Here is a 23,511-nt window from a genome sequence, read left to right as displayed (position 1 = left end):
TCTCCAGCTCCCAGGCCCCCAATGGCGCCAGCCAATGGGCTGTGTCGTTTACACACACGCACGTCGGCCTGTCCCCCGGCGCGGTGCTGAGCCGAGCCTGCCCCCACCCGCCCCAGCCAGCAAATGCCCCCGCCCCCAGGAACGCCGAGCCAGAGCTGACCAGCCAGGGGCTGAACTCCGCGGAGCCTGGGCCGGGCCTGGGCTGGGTTTGCACGAGGGGCTGCGTGACGCGCCTGGCCGTGCCGTGGGCTGGGCTGGGTTTGCACGAGGGGCTGCGTGATGCGCCTGGCCGTGCCGTGGGCTGGGCTGGGTTTGCACGAGGGGCTGCGTGACGCGCCTGGCCGTGCCGTAGCCTGCGCTGTGTTTGCACGAGGGACTGCGTGACGCGCCTGGCCGTGCCGTGGCCTGGGCTGGTTTTGCACGAGGGGCTGCGTGACGGGCCCGGCCGTGCCGTGGCCTGGGCTGTGTTTGCACAAGGGACTGCGTGACGCGCCTGGCCGTGCCGTGGGCTGGGCTGGGTTTGCACGAGGGGCTGCGTGACGGGCCCGGCCGTGCCGTGGCCTGGGCTGCGTTTGCACGAGGGGCTGCGTGACGGGCCCGGCCATGCCGTGGCCTGGGCTGCGTTTGCACGAGGGGCTGCGTGACGGGCTCAGCCATGCCGTGGCCTGGGCTGCGTTTGCACGAGGGGCTGCGTGACGGGCCCGGCCGTGCCGTGGCCTGGGCTGCGTTTGCACGAGGGGCTGCGTGACAGGCCCGGCCATGCCGTGGCCTGGGCTGCGTTTGCACGAGGGGCTGCGTGACACGCCCAGCCGTGCCGGGGCAAAGGCCTGCCCGGGAGGGGCTGGCCTGGCTGGGACCCCGCAGTGGGCAGGCTGGTCTGTGGCCTGAGTGGCCCTGCCCCACCCCAGCCTCCCGAGCGGCGCAGGCCGTAACTAGCCTCCCCCGCCACCCGTCTCCAGCCCCGGTCTGCGCCGCCAGCTCCCCTCAGCCCGAGCCGGGTGCAGAGCAGCTGGGGGAAACCCCGCCTGAGCGCCCAGCACCTGCTGCCCTCGGCCCCTCCGCCGCCCTGCTCTCCCCCCCCGCCCTGCCCGGTGGTGTCGCTTCGCCAGCCCCACGCGTCTCGCTAGCGCCCCCGCCCCACGCTGCTCTGTGTACGACGCGGTATCACCCCCCGGGCCCCGAGTGACTGTGACTTGGACAAACCCCTGGGGCAGGGGTCCCCACTGCCGCCCCACAGCCCTGGGCTTTCAATAAAATATATGCTTGGTGTGACCCACGGCTGGGCCCGCTCTGTCAGCAGCCCCGGGAGCCTGGCTCTGCAGCCCGGGATGCTACCCGCTCCGGGCCCCGGGTGCCTCGCTGCCGCCTCTGGAAGGGCGTCATTGTAAATGCCAATTGGGCAGCTCGCTCTAGAGCGTCAGGAAATGCAGCTACTTCTGGGGCAGCTACTTAACAGCTGTTGGGCAGGACACAGAGTAACTGCCGCGGAGCATCAGAGCGGCCAGGCGGGCTCAGACCAAAGGCCCATCCGGCCCTGGGTCCTGGCTGCTCAGAGCAGGGAATCAAGTGATCCCTGCCGTCGCCCATTCCCAGTTTGACACAGCGAGGTGAGGGACCCTTTCCTGCCCATCCCGGCTAATAGCCACTGACAGACCTAACCGCCAGGAATGGATCTGCTCTGTTTTGAACCCTGTTAAAGTCCTGGCCTACGCACCATCCTCCGGCGAGGAGTTCCACAGGTTGGCTGCGCGCTGAGTGATGAACGTCCTCTGGCTCGTTTTAAACCTGCTGCCTAGTAATGTCATTGGGTGACCCTGCGCCCGGCACAGGGCGGGATGAGAACGTGGCACATTCCCCCTCTCGGAACAGCCAGTGGCTGGACGCCTGCCCCCCTCCCCCAGCAGTCGCCCCACTGTGGAGGGTGGGGCCGGTGCCTCACATGCACTGCTGCTCCATGCCCCACTGGCGGGCAGGAAGGGCAGCTGTGCCAGCTGATCGGGGGAGCCAGAGGAAAGAGCTGAGAAACCACTGTCCAGTGGGGGGACGCGGGGCTGGCCAGGCCACCCCGGCCACGCGCTCACCCAGACTGCCCCCCCCCCCGGCGTCGGCCCCTGCGCCGCGCTGGTGGGTGCCCTCGGGGCGGGGGCGGGGGCCGTGGCTGAGGCTGCGCTGAGGGCAGGGTCCCGGCTCGGCCCAAGGACTCAGACCAGGCCCTGGACGAGCTGGGCTGAGGCGTCCCTGGGGCGTGCAGAGCTGAGCCCCCCCCACCGGACCAGGCAGGGCCTTGTGTGCCCAAGCGCCTGGGTACGTCCCCCCCAGCGCCTTCAGCCCCCCCCCCCGCGCCTGGGTATGCCCCCCCAGCGCCTTCAGCCCCCCCCGCGCCTGGGTATGCCCCCCCAGCGCCTTCAGCCCCCCCCGCGCCTGGGTATGCCCCCCCAGCGCCTTCAGCCCCCCCCGCGCCTGGGTATGCCCCCCCAGCGCCTTCAGCCCCCCCCGCGCCTGGGTATGCCCCCCCAACCCCCCCCCCCTTCAGCCCCCCCCCCAGCGCCTTCAGCCCCCCCCCGCGCCTGGGTATGCCCCCCCCCCAACCCCTTCAGCCCCCCCCCCAGCGCCTTCAGCCCCCCCCGCGCCTGGGTATGCCCCCCCAACCCCTTCAGCCCCCCGCACCTGGGTATGCCCCCCCAGCGCCTTCAGCCCCCCCCGCGCCTGGGTATGCCCCCCCAGCGCCTTCAGCCCCCCCCGCGCCTGGGTATGACCCCCCCAACCCCTTCAGCCCCCCCCCCCCGCGCCTGGGTATGCCCCCCCAGCGCCTTCAGCCCCCCCCGCGCCTGGGTATGCCCCCCCACCCCCCTTCAGCCCCCCCCCAGCACCTTCAGCCCCCCCCCCGCGCCTGGGTATGCCCCCCCAACCCCTTCAGCCCCCCCCGTGCCTGGGTATGCCCCCCAACCCCTTCAGCCCCCCCAGCGCCTTCAGCCCCCCCCCGCGCCTGGGTACGCCCCCCAGCGCCTTCAGCCCCCCACGCCTGGGTACGCCCCCCCCACTGCCTCAGCCCCCCCCCGCGCCTGGGTATGCCCCCCCCAGCGCCTTCAGCCCCCCCACCTGGGTGTGCCCCCCCAGTGCCTTCAGCCCCCCCCGCGCCTGGGTACGCCCCCCCAGCGCCTTCAGCCCCCCCCACGCCTGGGTAGCCCCCCCCCACTGCCTTCAGCCCCCCCCGCGCCTGGGTATGCCCCCCCAGCGCCTTCAGCCCCCCCTGCGCCTGGGTATGCCCCCCCAGCGCCTTCAGCCCCCCCCGCGCCTGGGTACGCCCCCCCAGCGCCTTCAGCCCCCCCTCGCGCCTGGGTACGCCCCCCCAGTGCCTTCAGCCCCCCTCGCGCCTGGGTACGCCCCCCCAGTGCCTTCAGCCCCCCTCGCGCCTGGGTACGCCCCCAGTGCCTTCAGCCCCCACCAAGCACCTGGGTCCCCCCCCCCCCCCCCAGCGCCTTCAGCCCCTCCCCGCGCCTGGGTATGCCCCCCCAGTCCCCACCGAGCGCCTGGGTATGCCCCCCCAGCACCTTCAGCCACCCCCGCGCCTGGTACGCCCCCCCAGTGCCTTCAGCCCCCACCGAGCGCCTGGTACGCCCCCCCAGTGCCTTCAGCCCCCCCACGCCTGGGTATGCCCCCCCAGTGCCTCAGCCCCCCCCCCACGCCTGGGTATGCCCCCCCAGCGCCTTCAGCTCCCCCCGCCCGAGCACCTGTCTGTGCCCTGGCTATGCCCCCCCCTCTATCTCCAGCCCCCACCTGAGCGCTTGGCTGGGCCCTGGCTACGCCCCCCCGCCCCCTCCAGAGGCGCGTGGCTGGGGCCTGCAGTGGCCGGTGCGTGGCTGGGGTTGTCTGTGGCTGTAGGCAACCTTGCGGGCTAGGGAGGCGGGGCGCCGATCGCGCATCCCGCCTCGGGCCGCTCCTGGCCGTGGCCGCCACGTGGCCCAGCATTTCCCCCAGCTGGCCCCCCTAGAGCAGGGGGCTCCCAGCCGGCCTGAACCGCTGCCTGCGAGCGCCTGCCCCTGCCCGAGGGCCGGGAAAGGCCCCGGCTGGGCCAGCCCCCTGCCCTCAGCTCCAGCAGGGCAGCAAGGCACTGGCGGGCCCACGCCCTGCTCACGTTGCAGCCGCTGGTGTGTGGCAAGTGGCCCTGGGCCCCAGCCCGTCAGTCGCCTGCACTGGGCGGCTGACACTAAGCCCTGCAGCACCGCTGGGGGCCCAGCCTCTCTCCCCTGCTTGGCCCAGCGCGGCCACGGGAAGGGAGCTGGTGACTGACCCTGGTGGAGGATGGGGCCATGCTCCTGCGAGCGCCGAGGGCTGGACGGTGCCGCAGGCTCCGAGATCCGCCTGCCCTGCTGCGTGGCTCTTTGTGGGGTGACCTGGCCGAGCAGGGGGCCAGCCACGGCCTCCCCGGTCCTCACGCCCGCCTGCTTGTCTGGCTCGAGCGATGGCCTCAGCTCAGGCAGCGCTCCTGGCACCACGCAGCCCCAGGGCCATGAGGGGCGTGGGGCCTGACCCGTGGCCGGCACGGGTGTGAGAGGCATAGCCCGGGAATTGGCCCTGGGGTGGGCGGGTGTTCGGCCTGTGAACGGGAGGGATGCTCAGCCTGCAGCACGGAGCCCGCACGCGACAGGAGCGAATCGTCCCCGTCAGCGCGCCTGAGCCAGCGGATCGTCCCCCGCTTGTTGCCGATACACTGGTGGCCGGTTGCTCGGCTGCGAGCTGAGACCCTTTTCCTGCCGCAGACGCACTGGCCAGGGCTGCTGCTGCCTGAGCCACCTGGGACCCGCGCCCGCCAGAGCAAGGATTCTCGCGGAGCACAACACAAGGTTTCTTATAAATTTATTACATAATAATAATAATAATATAATAATAATATAAGAAACATAGATCTCTGTGGGGTGTGTGTATCACAACGTCGAGGGGCCGGAGGTGCATGTGCTGCACCGCCATGACTCCGGAGAAGGAGAACTCTCCGGAAATCCATACAAAATAAGGTGTGAAGTCAAACTGACCCTGTAAAATTTAAAAAACCAAATCAAAGCAAACCAAAAACCCACAGGTGAGTGTGTCTGGGCGAAAGAACAGGGCGTGTGTGTGTGTGCGCGCGCGCGTGTGTGTGCGTGGGGATGTGACTGGAAAAATGTAACTACACTTTGATTCTAGTTCCAAGCAGTTGTAGCTGGAAAAGCTTTTAACCCTCAGGAGCGAAGCGTCTCGGGTTTGCTGCGCGGCTAGAAGTACAAACAGAAGAGCATGAGTAACAAAGACTGAATGAATTGAGTCTGGAGGAAAGGAAAACAAAAGATCGACGCCTTGAAAGAAAAACCCCAAAGCAAAACCATCGTCCCCAGTTTATACAGAAGCTACGGGAAGTCGTTGAGAAGCCGTGAGAAGTCACAGTCAGCACAGCGCACGGTGTCCGGGCAGAAGGGCTGCGTGGGGGGCTGCACAGACCCTCACGCCACCGTCCCTGGGTCCCCAGCCGCGCCGGTGCCTGGCCATGGGCTTGCGGGTGCGAATGCAGCTAGACTAGGCGGGAAGCAGGCAAGCGCTATCTACACGCGGGAAAGGAGGCTCTGGCGCGGCAGCAGGACTTGCGCTCTGGGAAGGTGCCGGCTCCGAAGTGGGGGCTGGGGGTGACGAATGGGCGGGGCGCCCCGCACAGCCAGCAGGCGGGTTTGCAAACCTGAGCCTTGGGCGACTGGGATTGGCCGGGGCCAGGGCTCCCCACGTCAGCGAGCCGGCTCCGCACAGCGCGCAGGGAGCCACGGCTGTCACCGGCCGCACGCCAGGGCCCCCGGGCCGAGCCCCGGCGGCACCGACTCCAGGCGGCTCAGGCTGCCGCCTGCAGGACACAGAAGCCGCTGGCCTGGCCACAGCGCGTCAGGCCCTCAGCAGCAGCGAGGCCTTTGGAAACGGACGCCCGTCTCCAGAGCCACGTCCGCGCCCTGGGGCTGCAGGCAGCGGCTGGCGGCCACGGCCCCCCCCAAAGGCCAGGGCCTGACTGGGCGGGTGCTGTGTCCCGCGGAAGGGGGCCCACATGTAACAGCCCGGAGGGGCAGGGGCTGGGTTAATGGCGAGCAGCTCTGCTTGCTGGGACGAGCCGTGGCGGCCCCAGGGCCACGCTGAGTGGCCCGCCCAGGCACGGCAGGACGCAAGCTGGGCAGCACCCAGGCGGAGCAGGGAGGAGGCCAAAGGCCCCAGCGTGCCCGGTCTCAGGCAGGGGCTCTGCTGGCCGGGGCCCCAGGAGCAGGGGCCGGAGTCTGGGCGGCTGCAGACGGGCAACGACCCAGAGCTCCTCCCGCAGGAACTGGAGCTCAGCCGGCGAGCGACGCACAGCACGGACACGGGGGGCCCAGCGCCCTGGCTGCTAAGCGGGGCAGGGCCGGGCGGGTACGCGGCGGCACTGGGAGCCAAGGGCCAGGTGCATTGGCAGCCATGTGGTGAGGGCGCGTGTGGCCTGGGGGGCACAGTGCAGGGGACAGGCCCCGGCAGACGGGGCTACAGGTCATGTAGTCGGGGACTGGGGGTTGGGGTCCATGGATGGGGATGGGGAGGATGGGAGAGAGGTGCATGGAGATGGGGGTTGGTATTGGGGCTAGGGGGCAGGTGTATGGGGGTGCGGGATGGGGGTTTGGGTAGGGGGATGGGAGTAGGTGTGTGTGCTAGGGCAGGTATATGGGGTTGGGGTGAGATGGGGTAGATATTTGCATGTGGGGGTAGGTGTTGGGAGATGGGGGTAGGTGGATGTGATTGGGCTGTGGTTCGGTTAGGGGGATGGGATTAGGGGAATGGGGTTGGGTAGGGGGCTGGGGGAATGGGGGTTGGGCAGGGGGCTGGGGGAATGGGGGTTGGGCAGGGGGCTGGGGCTGGGGGAATGGGGGTTGGGCAGGGGGCTGGGGGAATGGGGTTGGGCAGGGGGCTGGGGGCTGGGGGAATGGGGGTTGGGCAGGGGGCTGGGGGAATGGGGGTTGGGCAGGGGGCTGGGGCTGGGGGAATGGAGGTTGGGCAGGGGGCTGGGGCTGGGGCAATGGGGTTGGGCAGGGGCTGGGGGAATGGGGGTTGGGCAGGGGGCTGGGGCTGGGGGAATGGGGGTTGGGCAGGGGGCTGGGGCTGGGGGAATGGGGGTTGGCCAGGGGGCTGGGGCTGGGGGAATGGGGGTTGGGCAGGGGGCTGGGCTGGGGGAATGGGGGTTGGGCAGGGGCTGGGGGAATGGGGGTTGGGCAGGGGGCTGGGGCTGGGGCAATGGGGGTTGGGCAGGGGGCTGGGGGAATGGGGGTTGGGCAGGGGGCTGGGGCTGGGGCAATGGGGGTTGGCAGGGGGCTGGGGCAATGGGGGTTGGGCAGGGGGCTGGGGCTGGGGGAATGGGGTTGGGTAGGGGGCTGGGGCTGGGGCAAAGGGGGTTGGGCAGGGGGCTGGGGGAATGGGGGTTGGGCAGGGGGCTGGGGCTAGGGGAATGGGGTTGGGTAGGGGGCTGGGGGAATGGGGCTTGGGCTGGGGGAATGGGGGTTGGGCAGGGGGCTGGGGCTGGGGCTGGGGCAATGGGGGTTGGGCAGGGGGCTGGGGCTGGGGGAATGGGGCTGGGGCTGGGCAGGGGGCTGGGGCTGGGGCAATGGGGGTTGGGCAGGGGGCTGGGGCTGGGGGAATGGGGGTTGGGCAGGGGGCTGGGGCTGGGGCAATGGGGGTTGGGCAGGGGGCTGGGGCTGGGGGAATGGGGGTTGGGCAGGGGGCTGGGGGAATGGGGGTTGGGCAGGGGGCTGGGGCTGGGGGAATGGGGGTTGGGCAGGGGGCTGGGGGAATGGGGGTTGGGCAGGGGGCTGGGGCGAGGGGAATGGGGGTTGGGCAGGGGGCTGGGGGAATGGGGGTTGGGCAGGGGGCTGGGGCAGGGGGCTGGGGAATGGGGGTTGGGCAGGGGGCTGGGGCTGGGGGAATGGGGGTTGGGCAGGGGGCTGGGGGAATGGGGGTTGGGCAGGGGGCTGGGGCGAGGGGAATGGGGGTTGGGCAGGGGGCTGGGGCGAGGGGAATGGGGGTTGGGCAGGGGGCTGGGGCGAGGGGAATGGGGGTTGGGCAGGGGGCTGGGGCTGGGGGAATGGGGGTTGGGCAGGGGGCTGGGGCGAGGGGAATGGGGGCTGGGCAGGGGGGCTGGGGCTGGGGAATGGGGGTTGAGCAGGGGGCTGGGGCTGGGGGAATGGGGGTTGGGCAGGGGGCTGGGGCTGGGGGAATGGGGGTTGGGCAGGGGGCTGGGGCGAGGGGAATGGGGGTTGGGCAGGGGGCTGGGGCTGGGGGAATGGGGGTTGGGCAGGGGGCTGGGGCGAGGGGAATGGGGGTTGGGCAGGGGGCTGGGGCTGGGGCAATGGGGGTTGGGCTGGGGGGCTGGGGCTGGGGGAATGGGGGTTGGGCTGGGGGGCTGTGGATCTCGTGTATTACGATATGTGGCTGGGGCGGGTACCAGAGTGCTGTGTATGGGGCAGAGGGGAAGGGCCGGGGAATGGGCTGTGGGGCTGGCAGAGGGGCCATGGGGCGGGGCCGGGCGAGCTCAGGGAGGCTGCTCTAGACGGGGCCGGGGGTTCCCACGTCCCTGGCTCGGTGGCGGGACTGGCCGGGCAGCGCACGGGGCCCAGGCGGGCTCTTTCCCAGCCCCGCAGCGCGAGAGCGGAGGCGCGGCCGGGGGGCTGGAGCAGGGCCCCAGGGAGGGGGCAGAGAGGGGCTGGCGGTTGCTCCGCGGGCCCCGAGCCCACCCGGGGGCTGCGCCGGGCGAAGGGGCCGCGGTGGGGGGGGCGGAGAGGAACCGGCTGGGCCGTCCCGCTAGCACCGGGAGCTTGGCTCTGTGCCCCCAGCCGCAGAGGGGCCGGGCGGGGCCCGCGGGGCTGGCAGGTGAGTCAAGGCGGTGACGGGGCTGCCCCCCCGCTGGAATTGCCCCCCCGTGAATGCTCGCGCGCAGCTGGGCAGGCCGGGGGGCAGATACGCGCCCTGACAACTCTGGCCAGCAGCAGTTGAAGGGACAAGCCCCGGCCAAGGAGCTGCAGCTCTCCCGGGCGCCGATCCCCCCCCCCCGTCCCGGGCGCCGCTCCCCCCCCGTCCTGGGCTCCGCTCCCCCCCCCCATCCCGGGCGCCGATCCCCCCCCCCCGTCCTGGGCTCCGTTCCCCCCCCGGGCGCCGCTCCCCCCCCCGTCCCGGGCGCCGCTCCCCCCCCGTCCCAGGCTCCACTCCCCCCCCCATCCTGGGCTCCACTCCCCCCCCCATCCTCCGTTCCCCCCCCCCCCGTCCCGGGCGCCGATCCCCCCCCCCCCGTCCCGGGCGCCGCTCCCCCCCCCCCCGTCCCGGGCGCCGCTCCCCCCCGTCCCGGGCTCCGTCCTGGGCCCCCCCCCCGTCCCGGGCGCCGATCCCCCCCCCCCCCGTCCCGGGCTCCACTCCCCCCCCGGGCTCCGTTCCCCCCCCCCCCGTCCCGGGCTCTGTTCCCCCCCCCCCGTCCTGGGCGCCCCTCCCCCCCCGTCCCAGGCGCCGCTGCCCCCCCGTCCCGGGCTCCGTTCCCCCCCGGGCTCCGTTCCCCCCCCCCCCGTCCTGGGCTCCACTCCCCCCCCCCGGGCTCCGTTCCCCCCCCCCCCCCCGTCCTGGGCTCCACTCCCCCCCCGGGCTCTGTTCCCCCTGTCCCGGGCTCCGTTCCCCCCCCCCCATCCCAGGCGCCGCTGCCCCCCGTCCCGGGCACCGCTCCCCCCCCAGGGCTCCATTCTCCCCCGGGCTCCGCTCCGCCCCCGTCCTGGGCTCCGTTCCCCCCCCGTCCCGGGCGCCGCTTCCCCCCCATCCTGGGCTCCATTCCCTCCCCCCATCCCAGGCTCACCTGCTCCTAAGGGAACATGGCACCCGCCAGGGCCAAGCTTGCAGGGGGGGCAGGGGCCAGTCTGACTCCGCTAGCGCCACCTGGGAAAGGCCGACCCCCCCCAGCCAGCCCGGGACCAACCCTGCCCCGTAACCAAGGGGGGACGCGCCCCTGGCCGAGCGAACGGCTCCCTGCGGAGCATTGCGGGTTGTCGGCCTCCCGCCCCCCTCAGACCCAGCCCCGGGGGGCCCATTTCCTCCTCCCTCCCGCCCCCCTCAGACCCAGCCCCAGGGGGCCCATTTCCTCCTCCCTCCCGCCCCCCTCAGACCCAGCCCCGGGGGGGCCCATTTCCTCCTCCCTCCCGCCCCCCTCAGACCCAGCCCCGGGGGGGCCCATTTCCTCCTCCCTCCCGCCCCCCTCAGACCCAGCCCCGGGGGGCCCATTTCCTCCTCCCTCCCGCCCCCCTCAGACCCAGCCCCGGGGGGCCCATTTCCTCCTCCCTCCCGCCCCCCTCAGACCCAGCCCCGGCCTGGAGCGGGGAAAGGGGTCTCCCTTCTTTCCTCCCCCCAGTCTGCCCTGCCGGGACCCTTCTTGTCCTGCTCCCTGGCCTCCCCGTGTGCTGTGGGCGCAGCCGCAGGGGCAGGGACACGCTGGAGGGGTGCGATTGGCCGGCAGCACTGGGAAGCGGAGACGCGGCACGTCCCAGACCCAGGGTCCGTCTGTCTCCCCCCCGGGAAGCGCCCTGGGCCCAAGCGAGCGGTAGCTCCGGCCAAGGGCTGGGGGGCTGGTCCAGTCCCTAAGCCGCCCTGCGTGGCCAGCGGCCCAGGGCACGTGCAGCCCAACGCTAACTCGGGCGCCGGAGCGCCAGGCTCTGTGCTCTTCTCACGGCTCCCGCTGACCAGAGCGATGCAGGAGCAGGAGGCGGAGGCCGGCGCGGGAGCCCTGGGCTGGCTCCACTGAGCCTGCGACCACCAGCTGCTCCGTGTAACTGCACGGAGCTCACAGCTTAGCCATCAATGCGCCCCCATGGAAGCAAGCCCCCAAGCCAAGAGGCAAACAAAGACCCTCCCCCCACCCGAACGGCGGCAAAGCAGGTTCTGCGCCATTCCCCACCAGCCTCCCTCGGATCCCCCAACATGCGTCTCCCCATGCGGCTCCACTTCCTCTCGCGGGCCAGCCCAGGCCACCGGCTGCCGAAGGAGCCTGGGGTGGAGATGCAGCCATCGGGCCTCGTGGCGGGGGCATGCCCGGCCTGGCCACGGAACACGCCGGGCCCTGCTTGCTGCGGCCGCCACGAGGCCGCGTCTGAGCTGAGCCCTTCCCCCCGCGCCCAGGCACCCCTGCACGTGGCACAGGCTTTGCCCCAGATCCCAACGGCCCCTCCCGGCCTCGCAGCTCCCCCGGGCACCCGTGGGCAGGTTCTTCACCCCACCGGCCTGCCCCCTGCCCATGCGCGAGGGAACGCGGACGCCGCCTCCAGACACGGGCCCAGCCCAGACACTGCCACAGCACTGCCCCCCCTGTGCCCCAGCAGCACCTGCCCCCCTCAGCCCCTGGAGCCGCATCCACCCCACAGCCTGCGCCCTGGCACCTGCAGGCCGGGGGTGTCATGCAGCAGGTGCGGGCAGGGGCGCGCGCGTGTGTGCGTGTGTGCGTGCGTGTGGGCGCACCGGGGCTCCGCAGCGCTGGGCCCGCAGTGCCGTGGGCGGGTAGAAAGAGCCCCGGGTGCGTCTAGTGGAAATGCCCCTTGCCCCGGGGAGAGGCCGGCGCCGCCGAGGACGGTCAACTGTCGAGCAGCTGCTTGAGCGCTCGCTCGATGTTCATGCGGTGCCCCACCCGCGTCACCCCCAGCTCCACAAAGTCCTCCTTGGTGAGGGCCGGCAGGTGCGTGCCCTCGATCTCGTTGTCCTCAAACTTGTCCCGATGCTCCAGCAGGTTGATGCTCTCCAGCCAGTCCCCCACGTCAAACTTGTTCCACAGCTGGAGGGGCTTCTGCATGAAGGGCCGCGCGGGGTGCAGCGTGTGCAGGGCGGGTCCCGGCGAGGGGGACGGGGAGGGGGAGCGGCTCCGGGCGCTCACGCTCCGCACCACGAAGCGCACCTCCTTGGGCTCATGCGGGATGGAGAGGCTGGAAGATTTGAGGATGGTGGGAGGCGTCAGTCCGTACGGCCGCACGGCGCTCAGCGGGTCTGTCCTGTCCAGGGCGGGCTTCACGGGGCTGGGCGTGCGGCGGGCGACAGGGTAGCGGCTGCCAGGTCGCACGGTGTAGGTGGTCCCGGAGGCCCGCTGGGAAATGGTGCTGAGTTCTCCTAAACTACTGAAAAGTCTGTGGAAAGAGCGAGACAGAGAGAGCAGAGGGCCGGGGTGAGCGGCGCGCCCGCCAGCACAGCCAGGCACCCGGGGAGCGGCCGGCGCCGGAGGGCAGGTCGGGAGCAGGGGCGGAGGGCCAGGCCGTTAGCCAGACCCCGGGCAAACGGCCTGGGTGCAGGGATGGGGACCCCCAGGGAGGCCCTGACGCCCCGCAACACGCAGCCCTGCGGCAGCTCCCCCTGCCCCTGGCTGACAGGCCTGGCCGAGGGGTTTGCGGGGCCCCGGCCGGTGACCACTCAGCAGCGCGGGGCCCAAGGCATGTGCCGGGCTCGCCCCCCCTCGGGCCGGCTGAGACGCTGCCCCTCCTCCCCACTCCGCAGCGCCCTGTGCTGCCAGGCCCCTCCGGAGGCACCCACCGCGCTGCTGGAGCTGGGACCAGCTGGGGTCACTGCGTCCTGGGCTGACAGGGAAGCTACAGTGCAGCAAAGCAGCGCGGGGCAGAGGTGATGCAGCTGCAGCGGGGGAGGGAGGGAGCTGCCCTGGCGGAGCGGGGGAGGGGAAGGACTGGCAGTGGGGGAGGGGACGGAGCTGCAGCAGGAGACTAGGGGGGGTGATGGAGCTGCAGCGATGGAGCGGATGGCGCAGCAGGGGGGAAGGGATGGAGCAACAGCGATGGAGCGGATGGAGCAGCAGTGGGGGAGGGGACAGAGCTGCAACAGGGGAATGGGGGAGGGGATGGAGCTGCAGCGGGGGAGGGGACGGAGCAGCAGCAGGGGAGGGGATGGAGCAGCAGCGGGGGAGGGGACGGAGCAGCAGCGGGGGAGGGGACGGAGGCGATGGAGCGGATGGAGCTGCAGCAGGGGAGGCGATGGAGCGGACAGAGCTGCAGCAGGGGAGCAGGGGAGGCAATGGAGTGGACGGAGCTGCAGCAGGGGAGAGGGGGAGACGATGGAGCTGGAGCAGGGGAGGCGATGGAGCGGACGGAGCTGCAGCAGGGGAGCAGGGGAGGCGATGGAGCAGACGGAGCTGCAGCAGGGGAGCAGGGGAGGCGATGGAGCGGACGGAGCTGCAGCAGGGGAACAGGGGAGGCGATGGAGCGGATGGAGCTGCAGCAGGGGAGGCGATGGAGCAGACGGAGCTGCAGCAGGGGAGCAGGGGAGGCGATGGAGCGGACGGAGCTGCAGCAGGGGAACAGGGGAGGCGATGGAGCGGACGGAGCTGCAGCAGGGGAACAGGGGAGGCGATGGAGCGGACGGAGCTGCAGCAGGGGAACAGGGGAGGCGATGGAGCGGACGGAGCTGCAGCAGGGGAACAGGGGAGGCGATGGAGCGGACGGAGCTGCAGCAGGGGAGCATGGGAGGCGATGGAGCAGACGGAGCTGCAGCAGAGGAACAGGGGAGGCGATGGAGCGGACGGAGCTGCAGCAGAGGAACAGGGGAGGCGATGGAGCGGACGGAGCTGCAGCAGGGGAACAGGGGAGGCGATGGAGCGGACGGAGCTGCAGCAGAGGAACAGGGGAGGTGATGGAGCGGATGGAGCTGCAGCAGAGGAACAGGGGAGGTGATGGAGCGGACGGAGCTGCAGCAGGGGAGCAGGGGAGGCGATGGAGCGGACGGAGCTGCAGCAGAGGAACAGGGGAGGTGATGGAGCGGATGGAGCTGCAGCAGAGGAACAGGGGAGGTGATGGAGCGGACGGAGCTGCAGCAGGGGAGCAGGGGAGGCGATGGAGCGGCAGCCGCAGGGCTCGGGTGGCATTGCTGGGCGCGGGGTACAAGCTGCACACCAGGCGTTTTGACTCTCCTCTTGGCTCCGTGGTTCTGGGCGTGAGGGCGGGTGCGGGGCGGGCGCTCAGCCCTGGGTGAGCGCACAAGAGGGATGGGGCTGGGGAGGCCGAGGGGCCCTCTGCTCGGCTGGAGGCCGTGAGGGTTACCTGCCACGGGGGGCTACTCTGTGCGCTACAGTCACGACCCCTGTTCCCACAAGAACATCCTGGTTCGGTGCCTGTGTCTCCCGCGCCCCGCCAGGCGGGCAGCTGGCCCAGAGAGGTCGGGCTGGGTAGTCGGTGCCCCGGGGACGGGCACGTGGCTCCCTGGCTCTGGGTGGGACTCCGAAGCAGCCTCATTAACCCAGCTACAGGGTGGGAGATTGTGCAGACCCATCTGGCTGAAAGGCAGGTTGCAGAGCCTGGGCCTCAGAACAGGGCCTGTGACTCAGACTCAGAGACTCCAAGGTCAGAAGGGACCATTCTGATCATCTAGTCTGACCCCCTGCACAGTGCAGGCCACAGAATCTCACCCACCCCTCTTAGAATAATCCTCTCACCTAGATCTCAGATATTGAAGCCCTCAAATACTTTGAAGGACCCAACAAAGCTTCAGCCTGCCCCGTGGCCGGGTACTGCCTGGCCACGTCTAGCCGGGCCTCAGAACAGGGCCTGTGCACCGCGTCAGCCTGCCCCGTGGCCGGGTACTGCCTGGGCCTCAGAACAGGGCCTGTGCACCGCGTCAGCTGGCCCCACGGCCGGGTACTGCCTGGGCCTCAGAACAGGGCCTGTGCACCGCGTCAGCTGGCCCCGCGGCCGGGTACTGCCTGGGCCTCAGAACAGGGCCTGTGCACCGCGTCAGCCTGCCCCGCGGCCGGGTACTGCCTGGGCCTCAGAACAGGGCCTGTGCACCGCGTCAGCTGGCCCCGCGGCCGGGTACTGCCTGGGCCTCAGAACAGGGCCTGTGCACCGCATCAGCCTGCCCCGCGGCCGGGTACTGCCTGGGCCTCAGAACAGGGCCTGTGCACCGCGTCAGCCTGCCCCGCGGCCGGGTACTGCCTGGCCACGTCTAGCCTGGGCGTCGTGGATGGAAAGAGACGGTACCAGAGCAAAGTGGGAAATCTGCACACACACACACACACATGCACATGCACACGCACACGCACACACACACACACGCACGAAAATCACTGTTGGGAAAATCACTGATTTTTAGTTCAGTGACTGACCCAAAATGCTAAAAAAAAAAAAAGCACATTAACCCCAAATGACAATTTTTCTTGCCAAAGCTACCCCCAGTAAACAATTGAGATAGGTTAGGGTTGAGCGAAATGCTTCATGCTTGAGCCTTTCGGTTTTGCCTTTGTTGGGTTTCCTTGTCCAATCAGCTAATTTTCTCAATGAAACGTCATTTCAGAATAAAAATGTTTTGACTTTTTCAGGATCCTCCCCCCCCCACACACACTTTTTTCCAGCTGAACCTATTGGCTGAATTGAACCTGAACTTGTGGAGAGCCTGAAGGGCCCGACGGCTCTTTGGGGCAAAGAAACCATTTGCCCGACTCGTTGCGCCTCAGGCTTTCACACGTCACGGTGCTACTCCCCCCGCACGGCCGCCCGGGGGCCGCGGAGCTGCTGCAGCGAAGGGCTGGCAGCTAACACAGCGAGCTGTAGTCGCTGGGGGCTATCCGGGCTGCGGGGAGCACTGTTGGCGCCACACAGCTGCACTCAGACTGACATGCAGCCCTGGGGGAGAGGAAGCGTCATCACAAGGGACTACGGGATCGCTCGCCCAAACTGGGCTCTGGCCTGCAGGCCACAGCAGGGGTGCTGCTGCATGAGGGATGGGCAGAGCGCCAGCTGGCAGCTGTTTAACAAGTCGTGGAGATCGGGAGAGGACCTGGATGATTGGAAAAAGGCCAATGTGAAAAAGGGAAGAAGGACGATCCAGGGAACTACAGACCAGTCGGCCTCACCTCAGCCCCTGGAAAATCACCGAGGGGTCCTCAAGGAATCCATTTGGAAGCACTTGGAAGAGAGGAAAGTGATCAGGAATAGTCTGCATGGATTCACCAAGGGCAAGTCGTGCCTGACCAATCTGATTAGCTTCTATGATGAGGTAACTGGCTCTGTGGACGTGGGGAAGTCAGTGGATGTGATAGACCTTGACTTTAGCAAGGCTTTTGATACGGTCTCCCACAATATTCTTAGCAACAAGTTAAGGGAATGTGGATTGGATAAATGGACGGTAAGATGGATAGAAAGCTGGCTAGACTGTCGGGCCCAGCGGGTAGTGATCAACGGCTCATTGTCAGGTTGGAGGTTGGTTTCTAGTGGAGTGCCCCAAGGTTTGGTTCTAGGACCGGTTTTGTTCAATATCTTTATTAATGACCTGGATGAGGGGCTGGATTGCACCCTCAGCAAGTTTGCGGATGACACTGAGCTGGGGGGAGAGGTAGATACACTTAAGGGCAGAGATAGGGTCCAGAATGACCTAGACAAATTGGAGGATTGGGCCACAAGAAATCTGATGAGGTTCAACAAAGACTAGTGCAGAGTCCTGCCCTTGGGACGGAAGAATCCCAAGTATTGGTACAGGCTGGGGACCGACTGGCTAAGTAGCAGTTTGGCAGAAAAGGACCTGGGGGTTACAGTGGGTGAGAAGCTGGAGATGAGTCAACAGGGCGCCCTTGTAGCCAACAAGGCTAATGGCGTATTAGGGGGCATTAGGAGGAGCATTGCCAGCAGATCCAGAGAAGCGGCGAGGAGTCCAGTGGCACCTTATAGACTAACTGAAGTGTAGGAGCAGAAGCTTTCGTGGGCAAAGACCCACTTCGTCAGATGCATGTAGTGGAAATTCCCAGAGGCAGGTAGAAATATGCAGGCCAGGATCAGGCTGGAGATGACAAGGTGGATCCAGTCAAGGAGGATGAGGCCCACTTCTAGCAGCTGATCTGGAGGTGTGAATTCCAAGAGAGGAGAAGCTGCTTTTGTAGTTAGTGAGCCATTCACAGTCTGTGTTTAATCCAGAGTTGATTGTGTCAAACTTGCAGATGAACTGGAGCTCAGCAGTTTCTCTTTGAAGTCTGGTCCTGAAGTTTTTTTGCTGCAGGATGGCTACCTTTAGATCTGCAATTGTGTGTCCAGGAAGATTGAAGTGTTCCTCTACAGGTTTTTGTATGTTGCCATTCCTAATATCTGATTTGTGTCCGTTGATTCTTTTACGCAGGGACTGTCCAGTTTGGCCGATGTATATAGCAGAGGGGCATTGTTGGCACATGATGGCATATATTACGTTAGCTCTCCAATGCATCATTAGTGATCTACAACCCTTCCTGGACAATGATCCCTTACTTTCACAGGCCTTGGGAGGCAGGCCAGTCCTCACCCACAGACAACCCGCCAACCTGAAGCATATTCTCACCAGCAACTACACACCGCACCATAATAACTAACTCAGGAACCAATCCCTGCAACAAACCTCGATGCCAACTCTGCCCACATATATACACCAGCAACACCATCACAGGACCTAACCAGATCGGCCATACTGTCACTGGTACGTTCTCCTGCACATCTACCAACGTAATATATGCCATCATGTGCCAACAATGCCCCACTGCTATATACATCGGCCAAACTGGACAGTCCCTGCGTAAAAGAATCAATGGACACAAATCAGCTATTAGGAATGACAACGTACAAAAACCTGTAGGGGAACACTTCAATCTCCCTGGACACACAACTGCAGATCTAAAAGTAGCCATCCTGCAGCAAAAAAACTTCAGGACCAGACTTCAAAGAGAAACTGCTGAGCTACAGTTCATCTTCAAGTTTGACACAATCAACTCTGGATTAAACACAGACTGTGAATGGCTCGCTAACTACAAAAGCAGCTTCTGCTCTCTTGGAATTCACACCTCCAGGTCAGCTGCTAGAAGTGGGCCTCATCCTCCCTGATTGGATCCACCTGGTCATCTCCAGCCTGATCCTGGCCTGCATATTTCTACCTGCCTCTGGGAATTTCCACTACATGCATCTGACGAAGTGGGTCTTTGCCCACGAAAGCTTATGCTCCAACACTTCAGTTAGTCTATAAGGTGCCACAGGACTCCTCGCCGCTTTTGCAGATTCAGACTAACATGGCTCCCCCTCAGATCCAGAGATGTGATCATTCCCCTTTATTCGGCTCTGGGGAGGCTACATCTGGAGTGTTGTGTCCAGTTCTGGGCCCCCCACTACAGAAAGGATGGGGATGCATTGGAGAGGGTCCAGCGAAGGGCAACCAGAATGACGACGGTGCTGGGGCACATGGCCTAGGAGGAGAGACTGAGGGAACTGGGCTTATTTAGTCCACAGAAGAGAAAACAGGGTCAAACACTGGGATAAGTTGCCTGGGGAGGTTGCGGAATCTCTATCACTGGAGAGATCTAAGAGCAGGTTGGACAGACGCCTGTCAGGGCTGGTCTAGACGGTGCTGGGTCCTGCCATGAGGGCAGGGGACTGGACTTGATGTCCTCTCGAGATCCCTTCCAGTCCTAGTTCTCTATTATTCGAAGAGTTCGGGGGGATTTGAGAGCAGCCTTCAACTTCCTGAAGGGGGGTCCACAGAGGCTGGCGAGGGGCTGTTCTCAGTGGGGGCAGATGCAGAACAAGGAGCAGTGGTCTCAAGTTACAGTGGGGGAGGTCCAGGTTGGAGATTAGGAAAAACTATTTCCCTAGGTGGGCGGGGGGGAAGCGCTGGGCTGGGTTCCCTAGGGAGGGGGTGGAGTCTCCGTCCCTGGAGGTTTGTAAGTCCCAGCCCGACAAAGCCCTGGCGGGGATGAGTGAGTTGGGGTTGGTCCCGCTTGGCAGAGAAACTCCTACCTGCAGACTGAAGACCAAGTGGAACACGAGGCAGGCAGAACCCTTCCAGCCCTTCCAGCCCATTCTCCAGAGCCACGGCTCCCTCGGACCAGCCGAACTAGCTTTCTCTCCTAGGGCTCAGCTCATCCGGGAGCCAGAAAACCCAGCTCCACTCAGAAGGCTCCTTGAGTCAACCCAACCCATCACTTATCACAGTTGCAACTGGGAGTGGCCCAAGAGAAGAGACGTATCAGATCCAGGGGGGCTTATGGCAAAACCCCTCCTGCCCCATGCTACTCAGAGCCGTGGCCAGGACAAACCCAGAGGTGCTCCGCAGCCACAGGACACGTGTCAACGTGGCCAGCAGTCAGGCTGCAATCTCTGCGATCAGACTGATGAAGTTCCCAGTCCAGCCGGCGCTATGAGATCTGGCAGGCTGGCCCCTGAGTCCCAGGCCAGCCCCCCTCGTCCCCTCCTGGCTGCTCAACCCAACACCAGCCAAGGAAGTGCAGGGCGGCAGGTGGAACAGGACCATCCTCCCCCAGGTTCACGCGGGGAGAAGCCAAGCGTTGCATCCAGCAGCACAGCTAGCGCTGGCTCAGCTCCCAGGCACCGACAGTTGCACGCCGCACGGCTGTGACCATAGGGACCCAGCACTCATAGAATCATAGGACTGGAAGGGACCTCGAGAGGTCATCGAGTCCAGCCTCCCGCCCTCAAGGCAGGACCAAGCTCCGTCTACACCATCCCTGACAGATGTCTATCTAACCTGTTCTTAAATAGCTCCAGAGAGGGAGATTCCACCACCTCCCTTGGCAATTTATTCCAATATTTGACCACCCTGACAGTTAGGAATTTTTTCCTAATGTCCAATCTAAACCTCCCCTGCTGCACTTTAAGCCCATTACTCCTTGTCCTGTCCTCAGAAACCAAGAGGAACAAATTTTCGCCTTCCTCCTTGTGACACCCTTTTAGATATTTGAAAACCGCTATCATGTCCCCCCTTAATCTTCTTTTTTCCAAACTAAACAAGCCCAGTTCATGAAGCCTGGCTTCATAGGTCATGTTCTCTAGACCTTTAATCATTCTTGTCGCTCTTCTCTGTACCCTTTCCAATTTCTCCACATCTTTCTTGAAATGTGGTGCCCAGAACTGGACACAGTACTCCAGCTGAGGCCTAACTAGTGCAGAGTAGAGCGGCAGAATGACTTCACGAGTTTTGCTTACAACACGCCTGTTGATACAACCTAGAATCATATTTGCTTTTTTTGCAACAGCATCACACTGTTGACTCATATTCAACTTGTGGTCCACTATGACCCCTAGATCCCTTTCCGCCATGCTCCTTCCTAGACAGTCGCTTCCCATCTTGTATGTATGGAACTGATTGTTCCTTCCTAAGTGGAGCACTTTGCATTTCTCTTTATTAAACCTCATCCTGTTTACCTCTGACCATTTCTCTAACTTGCTAAGGTCATTTTGAATTATGTCCCTATCCTCCAAAGAAGTTGCAACCCCACCCAGTTTGGTATCATCTGCAAACTTAATAAGCGTACTCTCTATCCCAATATCTACATCATTGATGAAGATATTGAACAGTACGGGTCCCAAAACAGACCCTTGAGGAACTCCACTTGTTATCCCTTTCCAGCAGGATTTAGAACCGTTAACAACAACTCTCTGACTACGGTTATCCAGCCAATTATGCACCCACCTTATCGTGGCCCTATCTAAGTTATATTTGCCTAGTTTATCAATAAGAATATCATGCGAGACCGTATCAAATGCCTTACTAAAGTCTAGGTATATGACATCCACCGCTTCCCCCTTATCCACAAGGCTCGTTATCTTATCAAAGAAAAGATAAGAAGTTGGGTTGAGCACTCTCAGCTCCTGGCTTGGGGCTCCTCTATCCACAGAAGCAAGGCACCCGGCACAGCCCCTCCCCAAGCTGCGAGGCTGCAGGCTCTCTTGGGACTCTGGCGGCTCAACACCTGCCCACATGGCCGGTCCCCTCCTGCTCCTGCTCTGTGGAGGAGCTGCTGAGCCAGTGCACAGACCAGCCCATTTCCTGCACCAGCTCTGTCCTAGCGACCCCTTCCCAGGGCCGACCCACCGCTACGCCACCAAGGGCCCTTTCACCGGCACATCTCCTAATGCGACAGCTGCCCCCGTGTGCCCGCGAGCCTCTCCGCCCTGCACGCTGGACAGGCCCAACTGCCTCTGCGCAAGCACAAGTGGCCCCAAATCAGAGCTTCAGCCACAGGGCAGCGGGCAGCACCGGACCCGGCCTGGGCACACCCTGGCAGACTTGCCATTCTCAGGCAGAAAAGCTTCCAACGCAGAGAAACTACCCAGCTGGAATCCAGGTACAAATGGATGCCCTGAGCCACGGCCTCAGCACCTCCCAGCGTGTTTCCCACGTCACACTGCGTGGTCTCCCACTCAGGGACTTGCAGCCTCTCACCACTGCTGGAGACTAGCCACAGCCCCACCGAGCGAATGAGCCCTGATATTGCCGTGTCATTTCTCTTCTGCCTCTCAGTCTCTCCTGCATGGGAGGTACGGTGGGAGGGAGGGAGGGAGCGGTAGCTCACGAAAGTTCGTGCCCAAATCCCCTCATGAACGCATCAGTCCCAAGTGCCACCGGAAAGGCCCCTCCTGCCCCTGCTGGTTTTGTCAATTCAGCATCACGCGCGACCCCGTTGGAACCACAGCAAAGCGCACGCTGAAAGCCAGCCACCCTTGCCAGCAGGCCACACAGAGGTGCCTACGGCTCGTGCTCGCTGCAACCACCACGGCGTGGGCGTCCAACAGGCCCTTCTTCCCCTCTGCAGCTCTCTGGGGCTTCCCCCAACTCGGGCGTGACACGGTCAGCCCCGAGGAAACACTGCGCCTCCCGAGCAGCATGGGGACAGAGGAATTGCCTGACTGGGACAGACCCATCCAGCCAGTTCAGGAGCCTGGCCCCAACCACGGCCAGCTCCGTGCTCTGCAGAGGTCTGAGAACCCCCAGTAGCAGATAACCCGACCCCCGGGAAAGTCTCTTCATGATCTTGAATCATGAGCGTGTACAGCCCAACAGCAGAGTTTGGCATCTTTTCCAAAGCTTGTGAGACGCTGCTGCCCTATCTCTGGTGATCCCCCCCTGGCCACGGAACTGCCCCCTTGGTTTTCAATCCAAGCCGCTGCCCTATCTCTGGCGATCCCCCCCTGGCCACGGAAACACCCCTCGGTTTTCAATCCAAGCCGCTGCCCTATCTCTGGAGATCCCCCCGGCCACGGAACCGCCCCCTCGGTTTTCAATCCAAGCCGCTACCCTATCTCTGGAGATTCCCCCGGCCACGGAAATGCCCTCTCGGTTTTCAATCCAAGCCGCTACCCTATCTCTGGCGATCCCCCCGGCCACAGAACCGCCCCCTCGGTTTTCAATCCAAGCCGCTGCCCTATCTCTAGAGATCCCACCTGGCCACGGAAACACCCCCTCAGTTTTCAATCCAAGCTGCTGTCCTATCTCTGGCGATCCCCCCGGCCACGGAACCGCCCCCTCGGTTTTCAATCCAAGCCGCTGCCCTATCTCTGGAGATCCCCCCGGCCACGGAAACGCCCCCTTGGTTTTCAATCCAAGCCGCTGCCCTAACTCTGGCGATCCCCCCTGGCCACGGAAACACCCCCTCGGTTTTCAATCCAAGCCGCTGCCCTAACTCTGGAGATCCCCCCTGGCCACAGAACCGCCCCCTCGGTTTTCAATCCAAGCCGCTGCCCTATCTCTAGAGATCCCCCCTGGCCATGGAAACACCCCCTCGGTTTTCAATCCAAGCCGCTGCCCTAACTCTGGAGATCCCCCCGGCCACGGAACCGCCCCCTCGGTTTTCAATCCAAGCAGCTGCCCTAACTCTGGAGATCCCCCCGGCCACGGAACCGCCCCCTCGGTTTTCAATCCAAGCCGCTGCCCTAACTCTGGAGATCCCCCCGGCCACGGAAACGCCCCCTCGGTTTTCAATCCGAGCCACTGCCCTATCTCTGGAGATCCCCCCTGGCCACGGAACCGCCCCCTCGGTTTTCAATCCGAGCCGCTGTCCTATCTCTGGCGATCCCCCCTGGCCACGGAAACGCCCCCTCGGTTTTCAATCCAAGCCGCTGTCCTATCTCTGGAGATCCCCCCGGCCACGGAAACGCCCCCTCGGTTTTCAATCCAAGCCGCTGCCCTATCTCTGGAGATCCCCCCGGCCACGGAAACGCCCCCTCGGTTTTCAATCTGAGCCGCTGCCCTATCTCTGGAGATCCCCCCGGCCACGGAACCGCCCCCTCGGTTTTCAATCTGAGCCGCTGCCCTATCTCTGGAGATCCCCCCGGCCACGGAAACGCCCCCTCGGTTTTCAATCTGAGCCGCTGCCCTATCTCTGGAGATCCCCCCGGCCACGGAAACGCCCCCTCGGTTTTCAATCTGAGCCGCTGCCCTATCTCTGGAGATCCCCCCAGCCACGGAAACGCCCCCTCGGTTTTCAATCCAAGCCACTGCCCTAACTCTGCAGATCCCCCCTGGCCACGGAACCACCCCCTCGGTTTTCAATCCAAGCCGCTGCCCTAACTCTGGAGGTCCCTGCTGGCCACGGAACCGCCCCCTCCGTTTTTGACCCCCCTAAGTTCTTGTTTCCCTGATGCCTCATATGCACAAGAAAGAAAAACAGGAAAACTCAAGTGAAAGAAAACGCTGCCGAACAACCCACTCAGCTGCACAGTTTCTCCCCTGGGGAGA

The 23,511-nt window shown here is 65.4% G+C and overlaps 1 protein-coding gene across 3 annotated transcripts in view; it reads right to left on the bottom strand.

Moving 5' to 3' along the window:
* Positions 1–9,785: 9,785 nt before the first annotated feature.
* SHANK3 (SH3 and multiple ankyrin repeat domains 3) overlaps positions 9,786–23,511 on the bottom strand; it is a 780,355-nt gene continuing 766,629 nt past the window's right edge. For 2 of the 3 annotated variants that reach the window (XM_075914851.2, XM_089777650.1), the window contains one exon: positions 9,786–12,161. In XM_075914851.2, the coding sequence (XP_075770966.2) occupies positions 11,618–12,161 (544 nt within the window). In that variant the 3' untranslated portion in view covers positions 9,786–11,617. The remainder of the gene's footprint in view (positions 12,162–23,511) is intronic. The other variant, XM_075914857.2, reaches the window with a different exon arrangement.

The sequence above is a fragment of the Pelodiscus sinensis genome, chromosome 1 (genome assembly GCF_052426305.1).
Source record: "Pelodiscus sinensis isolate ZL-2025 chromosome 1, ASM5242630v1, whole genome shotgun sequence".
NCBI classification, from domain to species: domain Eukaryota; kingdom Metazoa; phylum Chordata; order Testudines; family Trionychidae; genus Pelodiscus; species Pelodiscus sinensis.
This window is presented reverse-complemented; position numbering and strand designations above follow the sequence as displayed.